The following is a 21,181-nucleotide window of genomic DNA, read 5'->3' as shown; positions in this document are numbered from 1 at the left end:
TTTTATATTTTTGGTATTTAGTGAATTTTTAAAAGATTTTTTTATAATTTTTTTACTTTTTAAGTGTATTTATGTTAGGTGTGTCTAAAAAGTAAAAAAATTGTTTAAAATATTAAAAAAATTCAGTAAAAATAAAAAAATACGAAAAATAATAAAGTAGAATTTTTTGAAAAGTATTTTTTAAAAAGTGGAAACAAGCAAAGTGATATATTTTGTCATATAATGAGCATCTTAGGTTATAGAATTCGATTAAGGTATTCGAGAAGCCAGACCAAAGCCCAATCCATCTATTATAATGTTTATGGAGATTGGGCTTGGATTGATTTTGAGTACAAAAGAGCAAGTTTTTTGTATTGGTTGGGCCTCCAAGCCCAAGTACTTTATCAAAATCAATTGGGTCCTCTTGGTCTCGGATAGTAAAATCATATGTTGTGGCCCAGTTTGGAAACAAACAACGTTACTAATTTTATGATTTTTGTAAAAAGATGTGCAGACAATAAATAGAGTAATGTGATAATTTATAATGACTTTTTGACAGTTAATAAAATGATCATCTTATAGACGTTAAGAAAACCTCTTTTCATGTTTTGTTTTGAATAAAATTAAAAATTCAATTAGACCATCAAAATGTTAATAATATAATTTACTGTCATCCTCTTATTTTAATTTTATAATCTCCAAAATTGCATAACTGAAGAATTTTTTTTTTTTTTTCTCCGACAGTTTTTAGATACCTATTAAACCTTACAATTTTTTTTTACAAGAAATATATATACATATATATTATCCCAGTGAAGAATATAATGAGAAATTTCTGAATGAAATACTTTAATGTTCTCATCACTAAACACAATACAATGAATCTCACGTATCTATCTACTATTATATGAAGCAAAGGTTCTAAGTTAGTGTCTTGAAGCCTAATTTTCTATACGCAGACATACCCCTCGCCAGTTTTAAAAATCTATCCATAATTCCATTACCACTTGAAAGTTAATCTATAAACTAATAACTGTTTCTTGAATTTTAAAGTTTTTATTTTTATAATCCAAACATTTGTGTGAGTAGAAAGCACTGGTATTTATTTATGTGGAGTCTACTATCTTTGTATTTAGTGGTAATAAAATTTAGAATTAATTAGTTAAAAGTCTTATTTATAAATGTTATAATAGTTCAAGTCCTATCTAAGATTTTTTTGAACTAATAAATAATATTTAAAAAAATTGAGAATATAATCAATTTTTTTTCAATTTTTAAAACTAAGAATATTATCAATTTTATATAGTAATATTTCAGATAATTGTTTCACTAACTAATGAAAAAAATAAAGTATATGATTAAACGTTTTTTTTCCTTCTACTTATTAGTTTGATTCAACTATCTAATAAAATCGAAAATATTATCAGTTTTTCAATTTTTAATTTTTTTTTTTTTTTTTTTAGTTTTGCACATCAATATTCTATCATTATGCTCATTTATACATACAAAAATTTTAGTTTTGCACAAAAAAATAATTCAATTTTTTCAATAAAAAAACAACTTTGTTTGGTTTGGGTTTTCTAAAAACACTGTTAAGAAAATTCTACTTTCTTGTTTTTTCGTATTTTTTTTGTTTTTACTGAATTTTTTTAATATTTTAAGCAATGTTTTTAATTTTTAGACATACCTAACATAAATACACTTAAAAATTGTAATTTTTGTGAAAAATATCTTTAAAAAATTCACTCAATACCAAAAATATTTTTAAAAAATGCAAAAATTCAGTATATTTTTCATATTTTTGTGTATTTATTAATTTTTTGAAATATTCTTTCACAAATATTTTACTTTTTAAACATATCTAAGTAAGGCGCATCTAAAAAATAAGATAAATAAAAGCTTAAAATTTTATACATATTTGTTAAAAAGAAAAACAAAAAACAAAAAATTCAGTTTTCAAAAAATTAAAATCAAACAAACTGATTAGTTTTTTACAAATAATTTTTTTTTAGTTTTTTCAATTTTAAAGTTTTGAAATCAAAATAAATATCAAATCATTATATTCCTTGCCGATCAAAAAAAATCATTATATTCTTTTATAGATAATCATAAATGATGAACAATCATTGTTTGGAAAGTAATTCTTATTATTAAAAATTAGGTAAATTACAAATACACCCCATGAGATTTACTTAAAGTACAGATTGTCTCCTGTAGTTTGAAAAATTACAAATACTCATTGTTAAAAAAATTTATTTAACAGAATTAACTAAAAAAAATTCATAATTGCTCTCCTATACAATAATAAAATTACCTAAATTATTAATTAAAACATATTTATAACATCATTAAAAACTGTTAATTGACTTAATAATTTATTAATAACAAATGACGATTTGTTATGAAATTAGAAACTTCAGAGAGTGGAATGTAATTTTCAAAATCACATGGAGCAATTTATATTTTAATCAAACCTCAGGAGGTATATTTGTAATTTACCCTTAAAAATTTAATAGAACTTGAAAGTCCAAAAAACCTTAATTAAGACTTAATAAAATATAAATTCATAAATTAAGACTTATATATAAATACTCCTAAAATTTAATAAGAAATTCATATATATATAACATATATATTTTTTATTATTTTATAATAGGTTCTGCCTATGGCCCCGTTTGGTGTAGCTGTTAAAACTGCTTATAGATTATAACTTAATAGATTATAGATTATAACTTTAATCAGAAGTTGTTAATCTGTTTGGTATAACTGTTGGATTATAGATTTAAGTTACTGAGTAGTGTTTGTTAAATAAGCTGTGAAATAGTTTTTTCAATTAATTTTTATTTTTTGTTTGTCTACATTTCTCATAAAAAATATTAATAATAATCTATAGTCCATTTGAGTCTTTTTCTATGTTTAAAAAAATAAAAAATAAAAAAATTTAAGAGTATAATCATAAATTAACATGTCCACAGCAGAAGCTGATAATCAGAAGCAAGGGGTGAGCAGCTTCTCAGAATTAACTTTTTTGAGTTAAAATAAGCTGTTAGAATCAAAAGTTATTTGAAATAAATTTAACCAAACAATCCAAAATAATTTTTCCAAAATTAAAAATCATAAATTAACTCTGAAAAACTGAAACAAACACTCCCTATATCATACGTGACGTGCCCTTCTAATTGTAGAGGTAGGGGCAACGCTACGGCATAGTCAGGGTTGTCACCTAAATCCCCTGGGAAAAATTGAAAAGGTTATATATATATATATATATTATGGTTCAATTTTGGAATTTACCTAAAAGTTAAAAGGCAGTTTTTAATTTATTTTAAGTCATATTAATTTTTATTTTATTTTTTTTGCACATTCTTTCAAAAAAAAAAAAGTCAAAAAAAAGTTAAAAATTAATTTTTAACCAACTTTTTAAAACAATTCATATAAATGTAGGAGTTTTAGAGGAAAGTAAACAAAATTGAACTCACTAAAAATTGTTGCTTTGAACCCTGGTTTTGAACTCCACTCATTTGAATCCATAAATTGACATATAAGAAAATATTTAAAAATATTTGGAATTGGCTTCCTTGTAAGTCCATCCAATTGAAGCAATTGGCAAGAGATTGGGTCTTAATTGGTTTATTTATAAATAAATCAACCACTAACACGTAATCGTCTATATTATTGTGAATAAATTTAAAGATAATATCTTAAGTATTTTTTAGGCCTAGTTTGGGATCTACTATATAATCCATCTTTTTATCTTTTTATCTTTTTTCCATCACATCACCTCTCTACTTTTCTGCACATCTTTTCGTAAAAAGACAAAAAGTGCACTTTTTTAGGACACCCCAAACCAACCCTTATTAGAAATATTCTTCGGACTTCAGTAATTTGATTTTAGGTTTTCTTTCACTCATCACTCTATTTTAGTCTATTTACTTGTAAAATTGACGTTGTAGAATGAGTGTTTTTTACAATACAATTTATAAAAATAGATTGCGTAATCGAATAGGAGATTAATAGATGAATAATTTTTAGTTTCACATATTGAAAAATGATGCGTAGTCGGTTCCATTTTATGGAACTTAAGGGTAATTGGTTTGGTTTATATTGAAAAATGATGTATTTCTTAGTATTGATAATGATTTGTGAATATTATAATATTAATTGTAAAACTCATGTACGAGTAAATTTTTTGTTGATTTATTGGAAATAGGTGATGGATATGATTAGTATGAATTTTCTTCTTCTTTTTTTTTTTTTTTTTTTTTTGTCTGATTTATGAAATTTAAGTTTTAGATTGACACTACTGATGAAAATTTCTAGAGTCGTCAGTATGTAGATGGACATAATCACTTTTTCTCTTAATTTTTAGACATAATGGTTACGTGCCTCCCCTACTATTGAGTAGGCACACACGGTCACATGGTAGATCGAAACTTAACTCTTATACAAATAGTCTTTTTATATAAAAAAAATTCATACAGAATAATGTGACATTTTACCATCCTTTTATTTCAGACCAAACCACTCATCATCATGACTTACAATTGCACAAATATGAGTTTATGAATCATTTTTGTATGAGATTTATGTTTACAAATTGTGTTCGTTAATAATTTTTCTTACAAAAATAACATAGAAGGATTTGAATAGTTGTACATGGTGGCTTAAAAAAAAAAAAAAAATCTTTGACAATAGTCTTTGGCACTTTGCCAAATTTATTTTTTAATTGGTAGCAGTATATTTGGTTCATTTCTATACTAATACATAGAACCAAAGTTTGAACTCTCTTTCTCCATGAGCATATTTGTGGCTGATGGGATAACTATCTTCACACTACTTTATTTTCTTAGTGATGAAATGGAAACAAGTGCTAGCTAGTGATAAGTACACCCTTGGAAGTGCCTTGCAAAATGATGACTCAGTGCACCACTTGTACTTTCCAATTAAGAAAAAAGAACAAGAAACTGAAAGTTGTGTATTTTGTGGTTGTAATCACAAACAACAAATTCAACTCGTTACCTTGACAAAGTAAGAAAAACAAGGCCTAACCTAGAAGCATATTTTGATAAAGTACTATGTATATTCCTCATCAAATTGTACAAAAGCTCACTTAAGTATTCAATTTTGTTTGTTTGTCTGTCTTGCAGTGCCCAGCAAATAAATATGGAGGGTAATGATGGTAGCTACTACAAGAAAAAAACACTTCCTATGATCAAATTTTTAGAATTTTAAAAAATTTTAACATTGTCTCATCTATTAAATAACACACATTCGATGTGAAATGGCCCAACAATCGGTACTTGCCATTTCGGTACAACTAACTAACTATGAATTTTGGTTTGATTTCATCATTTACGCCTTCAATTTTGTGTTTTTTTTATCATTTTAAAAAAAATTCTATTTTGTTAATTACATTGTGTATAAATTTCCATTTTAGTTGCAACTTGTTTTAGCATATTTCTTTTAGTCTTTTAATATCTAAATTTAAATTTAACTCGAATTTTTCATTTTAGTCATTTTCAATATTATCTAAATTATTCAATGTCTTGTTTAAAATTATTATATTTCTATTTTGTAGCCAATTAGGAGTTTTCTACTATAATAAATAAAGTTATAAACCTTACGGCTATTCGTTTTTAAATTGAAATTAGTTAATACAATTCAAATAACAGTAATCTAACTTATTGTTCGTGAATTGTTCTGGTTAGTTTGTTCAATCCATGCATGCGCTCTTCCATGCATCAACTTGTTTTATTTCACAATCAAAAATATATATATTATAGGAAGATTATTTCTATACAAAAATTTTACAATATCGTGATGATCTTCTAAAATTTATTGAGAAATAATATTCACACTCTGTTTTGGCCTTTGACAACTCTCCTAATGAAAGATAAGATGACAAAATAAAATAAAAAAGGAGTATGAAAGGTTGGAAGTGAATTGTGAAATATCGATTTATCATTAATTTCATTATGCAAAGCACTCGTGGTGACAGAATTAGGTAAGGAATACCTTCAATGATAACATTATTGAAAAAAAGAAGGAAAAAAAAAGGGTAGACGATACGAAATTTAATGAGGGCATTATAGAGTTGACAATGCAAAGTACATGTCTTTAAATTGCTTAGGGTAGAATCAAGCTCCCAATTGTGCACGCTCAACTTTGAAAATATCGTAAAAAGTAGGACTGAGTAAAAAATCTGTAAAATTTGTAATTTGATCTAGTTCAGTTTAATTCGGTATATTTGAATTGATTTTTTGAATCTGTGATTTGATTCCGGATTAAAAAATTAAAAATTCGTAGTTTACGAATCAGTTTCAGATTGAACCTCACGGTTCTGGATTGGAACCGATCAGACCGTATACCAATAATCTATATTTATATTATACACCCTTCCGCATAGTATATTATCTTATTCCATATAAAACTTAAACCCGCATAGTATCTTCTTTTATTACTTTTGTTTGTTAGTTTTTAATTTTAATTTGTAATGGTCTAAATACTTATAATGGAATCAGTTTTCTTATGGTTGTTTAAATTCTAGAACAATATATCTTTATTATGGAAAAACATGTTGCTATTGTGGAACTAATATGATGCTATGTTTATATTTTTATGAAATTAAAATGTTCTATATATATATATATATATATTTATTTTTGTTATTTAATTATGTGAATTTGTAGTTCTAAACCGATCCAATCCGTGTTTGAGTGGATTGGTTCCACGATTTAAACAAATTGGATTGGTTCCAATTTTTTAAGAATTGTAAATAACGGATTGGTCATGATTTTATCCCAATCCGGACCATGCTTACCCCTAATAGAAAGGAATACTTTTTTTTTTTTTTTTATCAGAAAGAACAAAACTTAGTTTATTATACATTTCGATAATAATGCATTTGCAAAAGAGAAAAAGAGAGCCTCCATATATGGAGAAAAACAAACCTACACGTAATTTGTATCTCAAAATATAATTTTTGAAAAAAAATTTCAAAATTTTGTTTAGTTCAAATTTTTTGAATTTTTTTTTTCAAAACCACTTTTTCCTTCTCTTCTCTCATTCTCAATCACTTTTTCTCTCACACACACGTACTCAACTACAACAAAATATCAAATCATTGCAAACTCTCAAACTCCAAAACTATTTTCAATATATACAACCAAATAAACTAAAAAAAAAATTTAAACTCTCTCTCCAATTTTTTTTTTTGAAAATTTGTTTCAAAACACAAACTAAACACACTCCACAAATGAAAGAAACCTCCACGCATAGAGGTATTATAAACCCAAAAATTTTGTTGGAATTCAATTTTGTTCACGCTGGAATGCTAGGTATTAGAAAAATACTAAGAAGAAGGTAATGTATGATGGAGATTCTTTTTAAATGTGGTTCTCAATATACAAAAATTAAATCTTAACTACACATCATATTTTGAAATAAATTTTTTGACAATTTTTTTATGTTCCTATCTTTTATTTTTGTTCACACGTCTAGTAAGGTATACGTGAATAAAATAATTAGTGATTATTTTAAACTGTGGAGTCCATAATTTTAAGTGAAACAAATATATTTTTTATATAATAAACTTGTTATTTTAAACTAATCACAAATTATATTTTGTTGTATATTTTCTCCATGTGAAAGAAAACATCATGTGATAAGGACCGGGTGTCGAAACCTAAAAAAATTAGATATGTAATATATATATATATATATATATAACAAGCAATGATGATAGGTGTAATAGTATATATTAAAAGTGATATAATAAGCTATCGCACGAGCATGATAAGATTGGCAACATTTCTACACTGTAATTAAATAGCAAAAGTGGAATATTCTTGGCTGAATTTAATGGATGCTACCGAGTTTAGTGGGAAACAGCTCCATACCCACTTTCCATCCCACATTCTTCTTTCTTCTTTTTTTTTCTTTCTTCTTCTTCTCTTCTTCCCGCCCCCCCCCCCCCCCCCCCCCCTTTTTTTTTTTTTTTTTTTAATGTTGTATTGTGTATTTTTACTTTTATTTTTAAAAAATATCACTTCAGTGTATTTTTTTTAATTCAGATCAATGGTAAATTTTATAAACATTAATAATTGAAATTTTAAATTTTTTCATGTGTCTATAATTATTTTGTGAAGATATCATTTTTTTTGTTCGAGAGATATCAATTCAGTACAAATTTTAAAAAATAATTGCATATAAATGATAAATTTTATAAGTACTAAAATATTAAATTATAAATTTCTTCATAAATATGTAAATACTTTTTAAAATGGCCGCTGATATTTAATTATTATTATTATTATTTTATTTTATTTTATTTTTTTGGTCTGAACCGACATAGAGTGTAGATACTATTTTATGTATTGTTGTTAATAGTAAGCATGGCTGTATACAGCTTTCAAGCTAAGAGCATCCGCATCAGTTTCAGTAAATTTTGAGTCAAATTATAATTCAAAATTCACCTTTTTATTTTAGCTTGCCTCTTTTTTATATACACACTCCATCAAACTCTCTATTTTAAAATTCTATTTCATTAAAATATTATTTTTTATTCTTTTATCTTTTTCAATTTAAATATATTAAAGCAGGTATAAAATAACACCCAAGACAGCACCAAGACAGCACCAGAGCAACAACAGAACAGCAAGAGCCAGGGTAGTCGACCGGGCGGTCGACCGGTTAAGCAAAATTTTAGCATTTTTCTTCTTCTCATGGGACATCCCGAGGGACATCCTAGGAGATGACCCCAGCTTTGCTCCAGTTCAGAGAGAGAGAGAACCTGATGAACTTTCATGGTGAGAATGAAATTTGTGTGATGGCTCCGGTAAATGTTGACAGTAATGGTGGTATGAGAGATAGTGTTCTTGTTGGCGGGAGAAAGAAGCACAAAAAAGAAAATATAATAAAAAATTGATTACCCTGTGAACAGTTCCTCGCTTCATCAGAGGAGGAACTGTAGCTTTGTCAAAATGAATGAACCTCATAGCGACTTTGATGCATCAATATATTTACAATTTGACTCTCTACAATAGCGTCAAAGTCATTGTGGCGACTCTGATGCTGATGCTCTAAGAGAGTATTTGGTATGATTTGAATAAGTTCACCTTTTAACTTTTTACGAAAAAATATGTAGAAAAATAAAGAGGTAATATAACTAAAAAAAAATTTTAAAAAAATAAAAACCCTACATAATTGACTTGCTGAATCTAAAGAGCCCAATTGGGCTTAGTGAAACAAAATCAGAGTCTAGTTTGAAAAATTTTAATAATATAATTTTAAATTAATTGAACTAGCTCAGTTGGTAACTTTTTTATTTTGGAAGGTCAAGAAATTAAGTATTGCTAAATGTAAAGATTGATCATTTATTTCTTATTATGAGATTCTTTATTGTGTTGTTCATTTCTTTTCTATTTTGAACTCCTTAACGTATAGTTGGTTGTTCAGATAGTTATTAATTTTTTTTTTCCTTTTTTTCCGGCCATTACGAGGGCTATCTGTTGGGCTGACTATTAGACTTCTATAGTTGTTGTTGGACTATAATATAATTTTCTTTTTATTGTATGTAATCACTGATTGACCAAATATATATAATTTTAAATTTAATCAGTACTTGGATTAAAATTTGTTAGCTCAAAAGTAGCTCATATTGTGTATAATCTCCTATTAATTAACAATATGTATATAATTTTAAATTTATTCAGTAGTTGGATAAATTTATTAGCTCAAATTAGATTCTAACTGTGGATTAGGTTTGTCACAATTCGACCGACCCATATTCTATTGTTAATATAAGTAAATTATATGTAATAACATCAAATATCATAAATTAAATTAAATTAAATTTATTTTCTTACCATTTGGCTTAAATCATATTGCAGTGTAATACAATTTATTGCTTGATACACATAACTCAAATCAATTTTCTTATTATGTTTTGTGTTTGTATTTTTGTGATTTTTTTTTCTTTTTAATAAAAGCTATACATTATGTAACCACAACTAGAAATGATTTTTTTTTTTGTGTTTGAATTTGAAAACTCAAATCCAATCCAAATTCTCGAGTTTCACTTGAGTTTAGACTTGGTGAAGCAATTTCTCACAAAAGTTGGGCTCAAGCTTAGATTTAAACAAAAAGCTGAGTTTGAGCAGACTCTCAACTGAAGCAGCCCAAGTTTCATTAAACAACCATTTAATATAATTTGCTGGCTTGACTAAACTACGGCATTAAAGGTTGTATTAGAAGACAAATTGGTATCCATCACAAATTTAGCGATATTGAAAGTATTGAGCACTACATCTCGGGAATCAAGTTATGCAGTCATGAATTTTTTTAAAATCATGAGCCAAGATAATTAATAAATTCGTAACCACCAAACTAATTATTCCAGTTATGAGTCGGATCATGAACCAATTATGAAACGATATACATATTGCAAATCGGTCGAGGCACATATAATTTTCATTTCCTTTTGTATATTGGAATGTATATACATCAGAATACCAAAAAATGCTTACATATCAGACAATGCGTGCCCTATTAGTTGATATTTAAAACCATGCTTGACATTCCCCTAACCATAGTACTTACTTTCAGTAGTAGCCCTTACTTGGGTTAGTAAGAAGCAAACTTTGTTTTAAGACAAATATCCAAGCTCAAGTCCTTTAGCTAATGTACTGTCAAACAGGTATGTTGATGTGTTCGTAGGAGGCCCTTAACGCTTGGAGTTGTCATGGAAATCAAAGCAGCTCTGGGGGTGATGATAATCTGTTTTTAGTGCCTTTGGATGCTCTTGGTTGGGTTGCACATCATAGTGGGCTAAATGTGCTTTCTTTTCTTTGGTTCAAAATTTTATGTTTAATCTCCTCTTTCGGTTGGACTCTCACCAACATTTGGGGCTTGTGCTAACATATGATTGGGCATTCTTCTTGGTGCCAACCTAGTTGGAATCAGGTAATCTTGCTATAATGCTTTGTGAACTTCCCTCTTCTTTATTGATGCAAATTCATATGTAACTTATGTTATTTTCATCAACGAAATTTCTTTTCTTTTGCTGATAAAAAAAAAAAAGGGGAGGCAAATCAAGCAGCAGACTTTTGGCTAAGGAAGCAATTTCCATGCTTTTTGACTATATGTACCAGGAGGCCTCTCCCGATTTGCTATTAGTACTTATCTGTGATATTAGGGGCGTCTTTTTTTGTGTTCTGTTGTAAATTTTGTTTCATATAAATTTAAATAAAAGTTGCTTCCTTTCGTTCCAAAAAAAAAAAAAAAGTGTCATAGAACAGTGGAACAAACAGCATGGTATGGATCAAAGGAAAAGGATTGCAGCAAACCAACTAAGATATACTTTTAAAATAAAATTAGGAACTTATTCTACGTATGAGTTAATTTTATTATGTTGTGTGTTACTACATTACACTTTCACAAGCTGACTAGAACCATCAACTGTTACAGCAATATGGTCTAAACGACCACATTGATTTACTTTTGATTTCTCTAGTGTTTCTTTGAAATCTACGCTCTCAAAATGTGCTAAAGTTGCAAGCTCGTGAACCAACTCAGCAATTTTCTCTGTACAGACAACAATATCACTTAGAAGTGAAGCCACTGTGGCAACCGGTATTACTTCAAGGAGGTTGAGGTCTTCCCACAAGTCCAATTCAAGCAAGGATTGGAAGCGTTTCGAAGCAGTTTTTGAGTTTTTAATGTGGGGATCGACAGGGCACGGTTCTGTCATTGTCTTGATGGCTAATGCTAGATCCTTCAGAGCTTTTCCAGATTCCAAGCTCATTTTTATACATATTTCCTGAAAATGTTCACTGATTTTTGGCATTACCTGTATCAATAGCAGAGCATAATTGGGAGGTGAATTAAACATGTTTATTCACATAATTAGGGCTCTTTTGAAAACATTTTAGTTATGTATCAATAAAGGATATTAGGAATAGATTGTAGTATATATTGTAGCATACTTGAGTCTTGGAATTAAGGTGGCCATTAAGAGCTTCAATCCGGTAAGCGCATTGTCGAGTGAGGGTTCCAATTTTCAGGTATTGATTCCATGGATGGCAATACATGAAATGACCGTGGCGTGGTTCCCATTTTGCAAAATTTGCCTGGTAATTCAGAAAATCAGTATATGGGAAACATTCAAGAATTTTTACTGGTGGGAGGGAGGGAGAAAATATGATTTTTTTTTTTTTTTTACCCACCAAGGTTTCCTCACTGGTTTTGGAGTTGAGAACATTTTTGTAAGCTTGGAGAAATGACTTGTCTTTGCCATCTTCACTCTCAGATGTTCTAAAATATTCATCTCCAAATCCTGCAAATTTGCTTTTCATAGTTAGTATGGAGGCTAACAATTACAAGAAATAATTTAGGGATTAAGAATCTTTTGTGCATTGAATTATGTTGTTCAATGTTTTATTCTGATAGAATAAGTCCACTAACCCAGGAAATTACATCGAAAATTATCCAAAAAGCATTGTAACATTTCGGCTCTTGTGCCCCCCCCCCCCCCCCCAAAAAAAAAAAAGTAGGGGGGCTACAATATTTGACATGTAATGCCACAATGTTTTTTGAATTATTTTTTGTGTAATTTTTTATGTGTTAAATTCACTTATTAAATATGATAAAGTCAAATGCTTCAATCTATCCTCTTTCTCATTTTCTTTTTTTGCCTTCTAACTAGTTCTATTACCAACACAAAAACTAAACACATAAGAAAACACAAAATATCTATATAATAAAGTATGAGACTTTTTGAAAATGTGTCAGAATATCTTAGAGATACATTTTGTTTCAAGAGTTAAGATTAGTTCCCAAATTTATTAAGGGTCAAAATTTCTTTAATTCTCACTCACTCACCCACCTCCTTCCCCCTCCCCTTTTTCACTCATGCAATCTCTCTCTCTCTCTCTCCTTGCCCACCTTCCTTCCTCTTTCCTTTTTATATTTTTATTTCTTATTTTCCCCCTTTTTATTTTCCTTCCTATTTCTTTATTTTTTTCATTTTTGCTCACTTATTTTATTTACACAGGCATGCACTAGTATATTAATAAATAAGATTTTAAAGAATTTGTTAGTTGAACACACTTTTAAAAAAAAAAATTATATTCATATATATATATATATATATTGTATCTGATCCTAAAACTAATTTTCATATTCCTAAACTTATCCTTTTGTGACTGGCCTCGTTTGGGAACAGACTATTTTAGTAATTTTTTGGTTTTTTAGCTAAAATATGAGGTAAAAAAAAACTAGTATATTTGGGGTGACTTTTTGACTTTTTACGAAAAGATGTGCAAAAAGTAGAGAGAAAAGATAATCTTTGACTTTTTAGTATAGATTATAAGCTTTTTGACCTTTTTAATAACTTTTTGACTTTTTGACTAAAATGTTAACTTGCCAAACGAGGCCAATTTACATACAAATAGATATTGTACTAAAAGATTTATTAAAAAAAAAAAAAAATACTTCATAATTTCAAAACTATCACTGAAATATTATTATGATAACCATTAATAACATCAAAAATAATAGAAGTGTCAAAAAATTATCAAATATTTGATCAAATGTCTTATATGGGTACAAGTCTCATGTAAGACCCTATGTGACCTACACCTATGTAACATATTTGATCAAATATTTGATAATTTTTTTTTTACCCCAAACATAACTCTAAAAACAATTTCAATTATGTCATAAATGGATGTACCTTCTAAGAAGCTGCCAAGTGTTTCCAAATTGAGAGAAACTAGATTGTGAAGGTCTTGACCAGCCCAGACAGGACAAACAAAAATGGAGACAATGACACAAGCAGTCGCACCAATAAGAACAGTAGAGAGTCTCTGGTGAGCCAATTCCAAAATCTCATTATTTCGAAAACCAGAGACACATACCAAACTGAATGTCAATATGAATATCAACAACCCATAATCATATCTGGCTTTCACTTTGGGAAAGAATCTTATAAATGTTGCTGCTGCAGCTGCACAACATGCCCAAAAAACTAAATTTAATGGAAAACTTTAATTTATAAAAGAGTAATATTAACATAATTTTCTTAAAATATTATTTTAATAAATTACGAATTAGAGCTTGTTGATTTTGTTTTTGTTATTTTTGTTGTTTTTGTGTTTTTAAAAAATAAAAAATAAAAATGAGAACTTCGAAAAAAAAAAAAACATTGTCTTCATATTGTTTTTATTTTTGTGCAAAAAATAATTTTTAAAAATTCTAAAACAAATTTTTGGTCTTTCATTATTTTTTTTTCCCTTAAGTTCTCGAAAATTGCTTCCGTACATATGTGGATAAAGTTAGGTATGTCTAGTCCTTTTTTAAACTCTCACTAACAAAACTCTCGTGCACTAAGCTATACGGTTTAGAAATACTTACCTAAACAAGTTTTTTTTAAATAAATGCAAAAACACAATCCAAAATGCTAGTAGTAGTATAGTACTTACCTAGGAGGAAGACAAATAATCCAATTAGTATGGGCTCGCCAATCTTTCCAGATATACTAGCCAAGTGATGAGCCCCAACACCTAGACCACCAGCTACCAATGTTGCTAATCCTCTGTTTACGCCTTTTCCAAGGGTCGCACCTGCCAAAAAAAAAAATGTATGTAAAATTCATCATGTATTTTGTCGTAGATTTCTTCTTTTTTTTAATTAGCAAAAGTAAAATTTTATTAATAAAAATTAAATGTCTTACCAACCTGATTACATCAATAAAAACAAATGGGCCAATGTCGATAAAATAAGGTCTCCCTTCACTAAATTGGTCTTTCTTTACCGAACTTGTTAGTGAAGGATTAATAAATGCCTAAGTCTGCTTACATATAATTAAATCACATAGTTTAAATACGAACTTCTATGTTGTCGTGTACAGTTTTATTTTTTTATGCTTTAATTCGTGCACCATATATAGTAAGTGAATTTTGAAAAAAAAAATTTATTAGTAAAAAAAAATTTTATTAATGAAAATCAAGAGTAATATATACAGTAAACATTAATAAAGAATGTGAGTACAAAGAGTATCAAGCTAAACAAAACAATTCCAAAATTTTGTGTGCTTCATTATCAAATATAAATGAGCTCGTGAACTTACCAACAGAGAATTCAAAAACCACCACCACAGTCATTACAGCCCACATTGCAGAGATCCCAAAACTGTTGTAAACAGGTTGAAAGTAGTATAGTAATGAAACCAAAGTGAGTGCTAGCCCTACTTTGAATGAATGAATTACTCTTCTTGGATCATCTTGTCCAATCTTTTTAGTATTCCTAGCAATCTTAACCACCTCGGCTTTTAACTTCTCCGGCAGAGTCTTCAACCACCGCCAACTGCGCGCAAAGAGCGGTGTTTTCACGTAGTTTTCAGACCCAATTTCCATGGCAGAATGAGGAAATGAAAACTTGCATGAACTGTTTTGATAACTAAGAAAATGCGTGTTTGTGAGACTCTACGAGCTCAGTAATTTAAAGAAGAAAAATTGTGTTGATGGGAACAATTTAAAAAAACAAAAACAAAAAAAACAAAAGTTTATGACATGAACACGTCATGTAATCTTTTTGTACGGAACACGTACTTGCTACGAAAGCTCATTAAAAGAAGTGGAAGCAATTGGTTGGGAGGTGATTTTGATTTAAGTGGGTTCTAACTATTAAAATTGACGCATTTTGATTTGGGTGGATTCATTATCTCACTCTCTTTGGCGGCCACCGCTATTATTATTGTCATCATCACATTTTGTCACTCTCTAATAACTTATTCTGATTTTTTTATCTTTACAACTTACTCTGATCACCATAGGTAGTAATCGCTACTATCAATCATCTTCGGTCATAATTTCCCTCTAACAACCAATTTATAGAAAACATTAAATATATTTATATTTATTTTAGTAAAAATAAAAATAAAAATAAAAACATTTATTTTAAAAACTTATTTGGCAAAATAAATAAAAATTATGCTGCGAAAAATAGTAATCAAAGATGGTTGTCAACGATCAAAGGTGGTGTCCCACCTACTGCCGAAAGTGGCGGCCAAAGATTGTTGCCGCTGATGAGAGGTGGTTGGCAGTACTCAAAGATGGTTATTGATTGTTTTTTATTTATATAACTTTTAAAAAAATTATAAATATAAATTGAAAAAAAATAAATCTAAATATTACCCCCACAGACCTAAGTGTTTGTAAATTAATTGTGTTCTACTTTAGTTAAATTCCTGAAAAGATAAATTCCATAGTGACTTCTCTATAGTACTAGTTCAGGTCACTATTGCAATTGCAAGTACTATTTTTAGGTCAACAGAAGTCCAAAAGGAGACAAAAAAAAATTTAAAAATTTCATGAACTGTTTTCCATTGCTGTTTTGCACTTTGCACTTGGTATGCAACTTCATAGTATCATAGTATCAAATTTAAATAAAAATTTGATTAGAAGTTTGATTTGATATGATTCACTTTAATGGTAAATTTAAAATTTTTATCAAATCTTGTTAGAAGCACCATTGTCAAATGTCTGGACGGACATCCGGCCATGAGTAAAAATTGACATTTAGAATAATAAAAAAAGAAGAAATTGTGAAAGTAGTGATATGGTGAGAATAAAAAATAGAGAACTATTATTTTATAGGTAGAGCAACAACAGTAATCTACAAAATTTGAAGTCCAACGGCCACCTACAAAATTTGATGAAAAGATAAAGTTTCCTTGATTTGATAAAAAATTCAACTCCCCTTATTTGATATCGATTTGATAAAATGGTTGGAACTGAATTTTAATACGTTTTTCATCAAATTTAAACTTGATGAAAGATTGGAGATGGGCTCAAAAGAGGTTTTTTTATATGCACAAAAAACTGATAGAATCTTACACAACTTTCTTATATGAGTATTCAAAAAGATAAAACTCACCTCAGAATTGTATCAAATCTGTAATTGATTTCTGTATGCTTAAATTTTTATTTAACAGTAGAACCAAATCTCATAGGCAGCCAAACTTGGAACAAAAATGTTACTCAAAAAAAAAAAAAAAAAACCAATAATAAAAATTTTAATTTTAATTTAAAAAAAAAAAATCACTGGCAGAGACCCAGTTTTATATGTGTCCCAATTTGCAACAAAAATACTATGAAAAATGACTGAGACCCCCAGCTGGGGGTGCTGGGGTCAGCTCCCATTGGACAAAAAAAACTGGTTTTTTTTTTTTTTTTTTTTTTTGATTTTCGGCCAACCCCAGTGCGACACATCACTGGGGGTCGTCAATGGGGGTCACCTCACTGGGGTCTGTAGCATGGCCGAAATACTATCATATCTAACCCATAATCATTTCATTTTTTCTCTCACCACCATCAAATCAATTACCAAAAAAAACAAATTCAACTTTCTATACACAACTATTTTAGTCAAACTAAAGCCTCGTTTGGAAACCCTCTTTTTTAACCAAAAAGTCAAAAAGTTATTAAATTAGCCAAAAAACCAATAATCCATACCAAAAAGTCACAGATTCTCTTTTCTCTCTACTTTTTGCACATCTTTTCGTAAAAAGTCAAAAAGTCATCCCAAACATACTAATTTTTTTTAGCTCATATTTTAGCTAAATAATCAAAAAATTACTAAATTAACATGTTCCTAAACGAGACCCAAAATAACCTACAAATCAAATAGTCAACCAAAATAACCACCGCCCCAAGCAAAACCTATACACTCGCATCAAATAACCAAACATGCTATATAAGTATGTAGCTGTGACGCAAATAGTGAAAGAGAAAGAAACAAACAAGCGTGAAAAAGAATGTCTCTATCTAGTGGTTTGGCACTTGACCCACTTTCACTCAGCGATCCATGTGTAAGAGTCAATAGAGAGACAGAGAGAGATGTCCTAGCTCTCACTCATAGCCTTCTAGCTAATTTTCTTGAACTCTTTTATAAATAAAACACTTCATAATAAAAGTTGATTATAAAATTAAATATAAAATATATATTAATAGATAAGATTTTACAAGATTAATTAATATAATTCAAATTTATCTTTATGCTTGTAACTTTCTTCTTCTCTTTTTCTTCCTCTCCATAAATTTTTATTCAAATTTATTATCCAAATACAAAGTCTAATCTATTAATATTATCATAAAATAACAATTTGGGCCAAGAATATGGAAGATCAACTCAACTTTAAGTAGTTCAAGACACAAAAATACATTAAGAATCCTAGACTATAAAACAAATCCATTGCTAAACGAAATACAATAGAATGAATTGCTTATTCTTTTAACTCTCCATAGAATAATCATTCCTCGTCATTATAAATGATAATTCTATTTATAATATATATTTTTCTTGTCACGTTTTCACAAATCAAACGTGAGAATGAACATTAGAAGAATTCTAGTACGTGCACCCCTTAAAAATGTGTACATCGTAAGAAGTTATGATTCCTTCTGATGAAAGTTATGTTTGTTTGTGGTGTGCTATGACATTTTGTGACAAAATTTCGAATAGTGAATTTATGGTATGCACCCAAAAGTTAGAGATAGCAATTAATGTTATGATATTTTGTAATTTTTATTATGACACAATGATTTTTTGTTATGATATTTTACGATAAAAAAAAAAGTTATGATTTTTGTGGTGAAAATGTTGTGATTTTTATGTTTTATGTTATGAAATTTTGTAGAGTTTAGTGAAAAAGTTATGAAGGATTTACCATATACCCTAAACATTATGACGGAATGATCATTTCATTTTACATCATTTCCGTAAACCAGAACATTGAAAATATTTCAAGTCGTCTAGATCCTCTAGAGTAGAGGTTCCTACAATACTGCCTAAAGTAGATTAAAAAAAACTAGCGATTGTGATTTGGAGATCTTAGATCTAGGGTTTGGTTCGTGGTGATAAAGAGGGGTTGTGGTGGGTGTGTGATGGTGAAGGTAGAAAGTGATAGGATTATTAAGTCAGTATCAAGTGCATCTAATCAAGAATTGCAGCAAAGCTTGTAAGCTATAGCACACCAAAGCTTTATTTAGTTGATATAATCATATTTTGTTATATTAGTTAAGTTAGTTAGAGTTGGTTAGATATAGGATAGACATAGTTGGTTATCAATTCGAAGTGACGTATATAAATAGAGTTGATGTAAGTATTCATTCATTGAAATAATAATCTAGATATTCATATCATTCTCATGGTATCAGAGCCAGTGCTCCGAGGAGCTTAGGTTCTCTAATGTTGTGTTTGGTTGGGAGATTTGCGAAGGATTTAGAAAAGAAAAGAGAAATGGTAAGTAAAATATGAATAAAATATACTTACATTTCACCTAATTTCACTCATCTTTTCTCTTTCACTTTCCAAATCTCTTTCTAAATCCCCTAACCAAACACAATGTAAGGGCCTTCAATGTTGTTCATAGAGGATTCTTCAAATCCTCTTCCTTCTAATCTCACACTCTTGATTTCTAATTTGAATTCCTTTGTTACTGTCAAATTGGATTCATCAAATTACATTGTTTGGAAGAACCAATTCCAAAATATACTCCAAACCACAAATCTCCTGCGATTTGTTGATGGCTCTATTGAATGTCCCTCTGAATTTATGTTTGATTCCGATGGCAAGACTATGATCAACTCATAATCTCTAATGGAAGCAAATAGATTCCTATTTGCTTAGTTGCATCACAATAACTCTCGTGTGTTTACCTCAGTATTTGATTGCTCAACTTGTAGAGACGTCTGGTCTTTTCTTGCCAAAAGATTCACTTCTCTCTCTTGTTATAAAATTCATCAACTGAAGAATCAATTGAACAATATTTCCAAGAAATCTTCTTCAATGGAAGCATATCTTCTTCAACTCAAGACCATCTCTGATCAGTTGGCACTTGGTTCTTCACCTGTCCAAGATGAAGATCTAGTTTTCATTGCTCTAAATGGACTTCTTGCTTAATGCAATGCTTTCTGAGGCTTTACATGTAGAAGTTGATACTAAAGCTCCTCTATCTTCAGATTTTATAGTGGCATATGCTGCAATGAAGGATCAAAATTCCTATGAATCTCAGTCCTCTAGTTTTCGAGGAAATCGACCTTTTTATGTAAGAAGAGGAGGTCATAGAGGCGGTAGACTTTTTGTGGTTCTCCAAATCCAAGGAGTGCCGCTGGTAAACATTTTCAAAAGTTTTCTCATTCTTCATATCAGTCTTCGGCTTCTGCTTTGATTTTCCAACGTTGTAGCAAATCTAACCATACTACCCTCAACTGTTGGTATAGGATGGATGCTTCATTTCAATCATCCTCTTCTTCATCTAAGGCAGCTTTTATTGCTTCCTCTACACCTAGATCTTCATTACCAACTGCTAATTGGTATGTGGATTCTACTGTATCACCTCATGTGACTCTTGATCTAAATAATTGTTAGCAATATCAGTCATATTATGGTACCGATCAGGTTACTATTGGTAATGGTCAGTCCATTCCAATTCAACACACAGGTCAAGATATCCTCCCTACTCCTTCCTTTCCTTTTAAACTCAATAATATTCTTCATGTTTCCTCCATTTATTCTAATCTTCTTTTAGTTCATCAATTAACTTCTAATAATAATTGCACTATCACATTTGATAACCAATCCTTTATGATTCAAGACAAGACCACCAAGAAACTTCTCTATAAAGGTGTTCATAGTCATGGTCTCAATCAGTTACCTTCTAGTTTGCCACAATCTTCATGACATGCACCATTTGCTTCAAATGTATTTTTTTTTTGCCACTAGTTCTGTCTCCCCTGCTACATGGCATACCGAGCTTGGTCATCCTTCATCTCATAAGATATAAGTTCTCATAAAAAGTTTTAGTTTGCTTATTTCATCATCTTCTTGTAATAAAACTCATTTGTGTACTCATTGTGATGTGGCCGAAAGTCATAGATTGCCTTTCAATTTGTCTAATTCTACTGTAAATAAACCATTGTCTCTCATCCATAGTGATGTTTGGGGACCGTTCTCTTCTTCCACTTCTCATATTAAATACTATGTTCTCTTTATAAATTTACTTGGATTTATCCTTTGTGCTACAAAAATGAGATTTTCTCTAAATTTCAAGAATTTAAAGTGTTTGTTGAAAATCAATTTGAGACTACTCTTAAAATTTTTTGAACTGATGGTGGTGGTGAATTTACTAGTACTCAGTTTG

The 21,181-nt window shown here is 29.1% G+C and overlaps 1 protein-coding gene across 1 annotated transcript; it reads right to left on the bottom strand.

The window, feature by feature from the left end:
• Positions 1 to 11,338: 11,338 nt before the first annotated feature.
• On the bottom strand, positions 11,339 to 15,837 carry LOC145814045 (aluminum-activated malate transporter 2-like). Its single transcript, XM_082910566.1, has 6 exons — positions 15,107 to 15,837; positions 14,460 to 14,600; positions 13,712 to 13,984; positions 12,204 to 12,313; positions 11,964 to 12,107; positions 11,339 to 11,827 (listed from the first exon to the last, which is right to left on the bottom strand). The coding sequence occupies exons 1-6, from the start codon at positions 15,390 to 15,392 to the stop codon at positions 11,405 to 11,407; spliced, it is 1,377 nt and encodes a 458-aa protein (XP_082766692.1). The 5' UTR covers positions 15,393 to 15,837; the 3' UTR covers positions 11,339 to 11,404.
• Positions 15,838 to 21,181: the final 5,344 nt, after the last annotated feature.

Source organism: Camellia sinensis, unplaced genomic scaffold (genome assembly GCF_055761805.1).
Source record: "Camellia sinensis isolate YWXY unplaced genomic scaffold, ASM5576180v1 Unanchor1, whole genome shotgun sequence".
Taxonomy (NCBI): domain Eukaryota; kingdom Viridiplantae; phylum Streptophyta; class Magnoliopsida; order Ericales; family Theaceae; genus Camellia; species Camellia sinensis.
The sequence above is the reverse complement of the archived record's forward strand: the minus strand, read 5'-3'. Positions and strand labels throughout refer to the sequence as shown.

Coding starts and splice junctions, on each gene's coding strand:
- LOC145814045 (XM_082910566.1), bottom strand. CDS start 15,392: ATGGAAATTGGGTCTGAAAACTACGTGAAAACACCGCTCTTTGCGCGC. Junction 14,601..15,106: donor GGTTTTTGAATTCTCTGTTG/GTAAGTTCACGA, acceptor TTTTTTTGGCAG/GTGCGACCCTTGGAAAAGGC. Junction 12,108..12,203: donor AAACCAGTGAGGAAACCTTG/GTGGGTAAAAAA, acceptor CTGAATTACCAG/GCAAATTTTGCAAAATGGGA.